This window comes from Asterias amurensis, chromosome 5 (assembly GCF_032118995.1).
Source record: "Asterias amurensis chromosome 5, ASM3211899v1".
Taxonomy (NCBI): domain Eukaryota; kingdom Metazoa; phylum Echinodermata; class Asteroidea; order Forcipulatida; family Asteriidae; genus Asterias; species Asterias amurensis.
In genome coordinates this window covers 7826124-7834871 of record NC_092652.1, presented here as the reverse complement: position 1 = coordinate 7834871, position 8748 = coordinate 7826124, and the positions used below count along the sequence as shown (strand labels likewise).

At 38.9% G+C, this 8748-nt stretch overlaps 1 protein-coding gene across 1 annotated transcript; it reads right to left on the bottom strand.

Annotated features, from left to right (window-relative positions):
• Nucleotides 1-8551, bottom strand: LOC139937191 (meiosis-specific nuclear structural protein 1-like). The gene is made up of 8 exons (XM_071932253.1): nucleotides 8354-8551; nucleotides 7058-7276; nucleotides 6342-6572; nucleotides 5485-5714; nucleotides 4797-5013; nucleotides 4091-4321; nucleotides 3046-3306; nucleotides 1-2594 (listed from the first exon to the last, which is right to left on the bottom strand). Exons 1-8 carry the CDS (start codon nucleotides 8354-8356, stop codon nucleotides 2490-2492), a joined length of 1497 nt encoding a protein of 498 aa, XP_071788354.1. The 5' UTR covers nucleotides 8357-8551; the 3' UTR covers nucleotides 1-2489.
• Nucleotides 8552-8748: the final 197 nt, after the last annotated feature.

The window sequence follows — 8748 nt, the reverse complement described above, 5'->3', positions numbered from 1 at the left end:
AGAATCATTTAACACTGTACTGAATTATGTTCTTTTACCTTTATTTACTATCAGCAAAATATTTACAAATGAACACTTGTGCTTTAAAGGAAGAACTGAGGAAATATTGTATTGAGGTTTTAATATTTATGTACAATGCTGTTGCTATGGATGAATTTCTCGTTTGCACCTTTTGTTGTTAATGTCCACTTGGAAACTTTTGAAGGGGCACCAGTGCCAAGACCAGGGAAACAGAGTCGGTATACATGTACACATGGTCACTTCCAAGACTGGAAGCAAAACATGTAATTATTCCCTTGATACAAATCCTTTTCAAATCTTTAAGTTACAGAAAGCACGTTATTGTTTCTAACCCTTGAACTTCACAAAAGCTAACAGGGTACCAACCATAAATGGCAGTGGACACTATTGGTAATTACTCAAATTAATATTAGCATAAAAACTTTCTTGGTGACAAGTAATTGGGAGAGGTTGATGGTATAAGACATTGTGAGAAACGGCTCCCTCTGAAGTGCCATAGTTTTCGAGAAAGAAGTAACTTTCCACTAATTTGATTTAGAGACCTCAGATTTAGAACTTGAGGACTCAAAATCAACCATCTAATCTCTAAACACACACAACTTCGTGTGACATGGGTGTTTTATTCTTTCATCATTATCTCCCAAGTTCGATGACCAATTGAGCTAAAATTTTCACAGGTTTGTTATTTTATGCACATGTTGAGATACACCAACTGTGAAGGCTAATCTTTGACAGATACCAATTAGTGTCCACTGCCTTTAATATAATCAAATCAAAGTACACTTGCACAGACATCTCAGTTAATATACATTATCAATTCTAAAGAATACAGATTATACCACATTAATACAAAATATGTCAAAATAAATACTCAACAATATCTGATGAAAAATAACTCTCTTAACATCCTTGAGTAAACTTGTTTTTTTTTTATTAAGAGGCACATTGTGAATTTAGTATTCGAACATGCCCATGTTTATTTTAGGTAGTCTTTGTGGAAGTGTCGTGGCGGAGCGGTTAAGAGCACCGAATTAAAACACTGGTGTTTCTGATCAGCAGAGTGTGGGTTCGAATCCCAAGCCGTGACACTCGTGCCCTTAATAAGCAAGACACCAATTCTTCGTCCTTCGGATGGGATGTAAAGCCGTTGGTCCCATGTTTTGTTTAACGCACATAAAAGAACCCGGTGCACTTATCGAAAAAAGAAGGGGTTCGCCCCAGTGTTCCTGACTGTGGCTGCTAAAATGCGCCGTAGCACCTTGTAAACCATTAGAAGGTGCTCCGTAATTTGGTCTCACAATTCATAACTTTCAAGAACCTCTCTCTCTGTATAAATGTACATGTAATACACATGTACATGTACTAAGCGCCAGAACCTTGTTGGTAGAATTGTGTGCTGTTTAAGACCTCGATATTATTATTATTATCAGTATTATTGGTATAAAGGTGGTCATGTGAACATTAAGAACGGTTTGAAATAGCTTATAAAGACAAAACTGGAGCTATGAATGTGCACTCATAGCTATACCTGTGTTGGCCTACACAAACTTAAGGATTCAGTCTGTCATATCTGTGGGGTCGTGCTGTTGTGGTTCTGTTATTCCCTTTCCTAAATAATCCATTGTTCCATTGTTTCAAAGGCCCCAAAAAGGCACTTCCATAAGCTCACTAGCTTACACAGGCACTTATGCGTAACGCAATCCATACCATATACAATACTCAGTGTACATGTGTGTAAAATCTGGTAGTACATGTACATGTACAAACAATTATTGAGAGTCGAATGCAATCTGACCTGTCTTGAAACGGAGCCCTAGAATTTCACAGGAATTGAAAACTTGGGCCTCCAACAGAAAAGTTTTACAGATTTTCGAACATCATTATTTCTCTCTTAAAGGAGAATTTATAAATGGGAAGAAAAGAGAACTGACTCGGTCTTAAACAGTTTAAAACATTACAGGGTCATGGTTATGCAAATTGGCTCAGTTCTTTATCTCATGGACGTGACCCTGCCATCGGCTGTATAAGACCATTCAGCGGGACTCTTTTATTCCCATAGTCAGATAGTACAGCAAAATTTAAATACATTTGAATTCTTTATAGTTTAGTTCAATTTTAATACCATGTACTTTTGAAGAAAAGGTCAGTTCACTCAATAGACCCCTTGCATATGAACTCGCAAGCCCAAACAGCGCCCCCACTGGGGTTAATTTGTCAATGGCTGAGAGTTGTGCGCTGTGCCTACATGCGCACATGTTTTCCACTGCTTGACCTCATCGGCGGTGACCAATACATGGGGTCTATTGCAATATTTGTTTTTGCCTACCTAATGTATCACCCCTATTTGCCCTTAACACTTTTCACCCTAATTGTTTGCTTACCTTCCCCCGTTAATAATATAAATGCCAACATGACATAATTTTGTGAAATATTCTTGTAAGTTATTTTTTTGAAAGCCATTTTTGGTTTTATTCCCATCCTTCGTCTGAGAAGAAGTCACGTTGTCGCTCGGTGTATTTTCTCTTGAACTCATCGTCGAATAGCTCCAAGTCTTTTTCATCCCTGATGACGCCCTGTGAACCAAAAATATCCAGAAGAAATACAAGAGTTTATTAGAGAGATTCATTTTCATTAATGGGTTAATGTGGGAGAGAATTATTCCAGGGAAAACCCACAGTCGGGTAGGGACTGAAAACCCAAACATTGAGCCACGGCGTGATTCAAACGGGGATCCTAGAGATGGAAAATCGAGGAAAGATACCACTACATGTATGCCAATCCGACCACTCAATTCTAGTCTAGTTGCCCTCATGTCATCATCTGTTTTTGTACTTACAGTAGCTATTCTTTATGTTTCTTGGGCTAGGCCAATATTTCTCCATCTTATCTCACACATTTCTTCAAGCCACAAGGGCAACACGTGTTATTAAAAACCTTTTCCACTGCAACAACTCTTAAACTAACACGTTCTACCAAAGCTGCAAAAGTACAGAATTTCTTCTTCTTTCATGTGTTTCCACTCACCTTGGGCAGGTATCCGAGCAGCTTGGAGGCATGCTCCTTGAGTAGTCTCTGTCTCTCCTCTTCGATGATCTGCTGTCTCAATCTCTCCATCATCTCCTCCTCCTTCCGTATGTCCAGATCCCGCTGTTTGTCGGCGGCGAACTGGGCGCGTCGGTCATCAATCAATGCCTCTACCGCCCTCTTGTGTTCAAGCTGCTTCATGCGACGCTTCTGGGCGTTCATTTGCTCGATGCGGTCATCCTCGGCAAACTTTGCAAGCATCTATAAAAGAAAACGAAAATGGAAAAGCGATAGTTTTTTAGATTTTTTGAAGGTTCAAAAAAGTAGATATTTCATTACCAGTGGAATGAACACCTTTTCTGTTTTGTCTCTATATCTGTACCCTCACATCTAGAGTGATAATGTTCTAATCATACATGTATACAGGAAGGAATGATGAAACAAGTTGTATTGATGTATGTTTAAGATACACAAAACAGCATACACAAAACGGCTGTTACAGAATGCTCTTAAACATGGCTATTACATTTCATGTACAGGTATTTTGTGTTCTCTTTTAAAGGCCATTACAAGCATTGGCCTTTTTTAGGTTCGTGCCTTCACACTATTGTCTTTTGCATTATGTTATGCAGGGGTGAGAGTATTTTGAAATAATGGCATTACCACCTTAGAGAAATACATCAAAGGGCAGGGCTCAGCTGATTTGATAAAACGCTAGAATTAATCCTATCTCGAGTTAGGATGAGTAACTCCTCCTAACTTGGGGTTCAATGCGTCCTACGTCTTTGGATACAGAATTTTACTTGTCCTAAGTCCTAAAATTTAGTTTGGTGAAAATGACGGCAGGACTTCTTTATAAATGGACAAATTGTGGCTAATTTTCTTCACCAGGCTTACCTCAGATAATTCGATTCCAGATAAAAATCTGAAACGGTTGTTATCCCTAGCTATGTATTGTTACTATGGACACATAGCTTCCTCTCACATGTCTCAAGATTAACATTTCTAGTCCCATCTCCAGATCTCAGAAAACAAGGAAACTGACCTGTTTCTTGAACTCTTCTTCCTCTTGTTCCTCTGCCTGTCTCCTAAGCTCCTTCAGCATCAGCTGCTCCCGGTACGTCTGCTGAAGGTCCAGACGCTGTCGCAGCTCCTTCTCCATCTTGGCGTGTTCTTTTTGTCTCTCCGCTTCCTCTTGCTCCTCCAGGTACAGCTCCTGTCTTACCCGAGTCATCTCTTCTTCCTGGGCACGCTTGTGGGCGATGTCTTCACTCAACTATTGGGAGAAACAAAGTTGCACAAAGTTTTATTAAAGTTCTTGCTATTACTATTATTATTATTATTATTACAATATGTGGTTGATTCAAAACACTCCTTGCAGCCCATAAAAACAAGGACCCTGCTATTTACCAAACTATGCTACTCAAAGAGAACAACTTTTAATCTGCCAAAAACATGCGCCAACTCTGGGGTCTTTTGGTGTAAAGAGAGACAAAAAAAAACTCTTAAAAATTCTTGGTGATGGTGCCTGAACCTTTGACTTCAGTGCACCTTTTTCGTCCATGAAAGAACCGTGGTAAACATGAAGAGTCCGAGTGATCGAGTGCCCTTAACCCAAGCCCTGCAAGCTCTGGTGTTTCTTTATACTATCTCAAGCTGCTGTACACTTCTAACCAAACGTTTTTAATTGCCATCAACTTTAAGAGTGATTACCAATCATTACCTTCCCTTTAAATAAGACATGTACTTACATTCTTCTGGACAGCGGCCATTGCCTCTTCCTGCGCTCTCTTATTCTCCATCCTCTCTTCCTCTCTGACTTGCTGCATCGATGCAAACTTCAAGATCTGCATGTTCTCCTCTTCAAGACGGTCTTTCTCCTTCTTCTTCCAATCTTCTCTTGCCAGCTTGAATTCGTCGATGTAGCGCTTGGTGGCGTGCTGCTTCATCAGGTAGATCTCACGCTCTCTGTCAGATAATAATAATATAATATTAATAATGTCTTCTTACAATTCGCTTATATCCGTCACTTGGTGACGCTCAGTGACGTTTGAGATATGAGACCTTCTCCTTTTGCATAGCAGCATGTAAAGTTTTACAAAGTGCTGTGGCACAATATGCAGACGATCAAACCAGGTACACCGAGGTGAACCCTTTCTCTATACAATATGTGCACTTGGCTTTTTTAAGTGCGTTATTGTTACTGGTTACACAACGCATGGGATCAATGGCTTTATATTACGTCCGACAACGAAGCATCATGTTTAAGTGTCTTGCTTAAGGACACAGGTGTCATGACTGGGGCTTGAACCCACACTCTGCTGATCAGCAACATCAGAGTTTGAATTCGGTGCTCTTAACTGCTAGGCCATGACATTCGTTATTTATCTGTATGCTATGAATGTATGAATGGAAATAAAACAAACAAACAAAACAAACCTCTCATCCTCCTCGTGGATCTTGCGGACGATCTCGTCGATCATGAGTTTCTCCTTGAGGAACTCTTCGTAGTCCTCCTGTCTCTTCTTCTCCTGCTCCTCAAGCTGCTTCTCCAGCTCTTGGTGGTAGCGGACCTTCTCGTGGTACTGCTCCTCCGTCTTTCGGCGTTCCTCCTCCTCGGCGCGTTGAGACTCCTGCTTCATCATCTGTGAAATCTCGGCATCCCTTGCCTGTCAAAGGAAACAAAATAATGTAAATAGAGTTGTAGATAATCCATCTATCAATCTATCTATCTAAAGTACAACCTCTTTATTAAAACTATATATTGAACACTTCCACGTCCATGTTGGCGAGCCAATGGACTGGCCTACAGAGGAAGTGTTTTATATAAGGAGCAACCAGGAGCAACTTTGTTCAGTCAGCCCAATGGCTGACAAGTCCATCATGACATTCCATTGTGTAGCACGCACAGGCAAACACACTCAGCCTTTCTTTTCACATGTTTCATATGTTCAAATAGGGACAGAGAAGGTACTGGGATTCTTACTTGCAATGTCCCTTTTCCTGTGATTTAACGTATAATCAGACTATTCCGGACTTCTTATACACATATTATGTACGTGTGGCATTCAAGAATGGACAGACTGCCTTCATTGTTATCATTGTATTCGCCTCAATTGGAGTTGGAACGTTCCCAGGATCAAGATTCCAGCATCCCATATGGTAGTATCTCAACCAGGACTTAAAGACCAAGGTTCTATATTTTTCAGTAAGTGCCTACTCATGTTTTTCACCACCACAAAACCTATCCCTTATTATGAGCACCTTTGTTGCCTTTCCTATGCCAAATTACTTACCGTTTTCTCATACTTGACGGCCTCCTTCTCTGCGATCTGTGCAGCTCGTTCACGGTTCATGTACCCTGCCTTGAGTTTGGCTTCCAGCTCTCGGATCTCAACGCAGTTCTCTCTGATCTGTTGACGCATCTGGCGATCTCGCTGCTCCTCCAGTTTGAATGATTCCATCGCTCTGGCTAGGCGCTCCTCTTGTTCCATCTGGGCCTCCTTCTGCATTCTCATCTCCTGGGTCTGGATCAAAATGGAACAAATATCAAGGGTAACAAATCATCTGTAGAGTATATTTCCAGGTTAATTTCCATCCAAGCTCACATTGCGCTTTCAGTACACAGGCTGGAACTAAACATGGACACCATGGCCTCTGTTGCCTTTGGTATTAGCCTTGATGCCCTTTGCAAAATCTTTCTCTATGGACAACTTTTGAAGGGGCACTTAAGGCAAGACCAGGAAAGCAGAGGCCTTGGCCTACAGTTAATTCAAGATTTTAAGTACACAATGGCTTACAGGCTAATCAACGTTTCTTGGACAAGTGAAAATTTGTCAGTTTGTTTGCGTTGATGAGGATGGACTCTTTTACCAAAAGTGAAGAATATGTGATTTTAAAAATCAATTAGGGGCCTTATTAATTAGTATTGTTGTGGGGTCAGCTTTAGTACAGCTAGGTGTGCATATGGCCAGATGCGCAGGGTTGAACCCAACTTCATGCCAAGTTATACCTTTGTAGTTAAGTGCAACATTTCCATCTCTTTCTGTTGTTTCTGATGTTCACGAATGTATCTCTTCGTTTCTACTCGATCTTCGCTGGCCATATTTGCCTCAAAGAGTTTCTCCTTGTGTAGTCGTTTGACATGATCTTCACGGAGGTCTTCTTTGCGTCTGTTCTCTATCATCTGTCGCTCCTGCTGAGCATGGGTCAGGTTGCGTCGTACCATAGCCTGTTGAAGAGAGAGTGGGCACAATTTGATTAGTTGAAACTAGTGAAAAAAGTAATTCAGCTAAACCAAGTAAAAAGAACAAAGGAGTATATGGCCAACTGGGAAGAGATTGTTCAATTTTAACAATTTAAATTAGTTTTTTAATCATGTTCATAATTTTTTTTTTTTTTTTTTAATTCAATTTTCTTTCATTTCAACTTCTTCCTTTTATTATTCTTATTTATTCATTCACAGAATAGGGTCTTGTACACTACTGTAGTACTAGTGCATTATTATTTTTTTAAATGATTATTCTCTTTTTTCCTCTTTTTTTAATATTGTATGACCAGTCGTGCCAGTCATCAATTCATGGTCATGTCATGTGGAAAACAATAACTAAATAGACTTTACAAAACTTTATTACAATATGTATGACATTGATTGACAGTGAGTTAACAACTTATGCACATGACGTCATTTCAGTCATGTCAGTATGGCGCTCCCGCATTGAGGTCAAAAGGAGGTTGTTCATTGGCCAATCTATGTGCGTTTCGATTGTTTCGTCACCGTTTCACCTCAAAGATGGCGGCTGGATGACATCAATGCATAAGTTTTTAATCATGTTGATCATGTTCATAATTTTTCATTTTCTGTAAAATTTAGTTTTCTTCAATCTTCTTCTTCTTCCTAATCTTATTCTTACATGTCTTATTTGCAGAATAGGGTGTTGAACACTAGATAGATGGTGCATTTTAAATGCAGTTTTTTATTATTATTTTTAATTTAATGATTTTTATTAATATTATTATATTATTTATTAAAATAATTAAATTAATAACTCTTTGTTTCCTCTTTTTATTCAAATTGTATGACCAGTCATGCCACTGCCAGTCATCAATTCATGAATCATGGTGATGATCATGTCATGTGGAAAACACTTAACAGACTTTATAAAACTTTGATAGTAAATTACTATCATTATTTATGAAAAAAAAAAAAAAAAGCAAAAGCAAAATTGAGAAATGAACACACCACTTTTTAAAATTCATCATTGTTATTCATTCATGTTCATAATTAATTGCACTGCAGTGCACTTACCATGGCTGTCAGTTTATGTATTAAATACTACTCAGAAATGTGTACGTTTTCTCTTCGACAAAGGGCTAAGGGTTGAACCGGTAACTTCAGATTGCAATTTAACTTCAGTCACTTTGGAATGAAAAACTCATCTACAATGGCCGACACATAAAAACCATTCGAAAGGCGAAAGGCGGTTTTGCATACGTTGTTATGAAAGTAACCAAGAGAACACCGAAGTCACGCAAAATCTCGCGAGAAAAAAATAAACCTTGTTATCTAGGAGTAATGGAATTTACAAATATCTTTAAAATTAAACCAGTATTAAATCCTTTTATTACCTTCATAAAAACCATTATAGTAAAATTAGTTTATTTTCTTGATTTAAATTTATATAAAATTAATATTATAGCTAT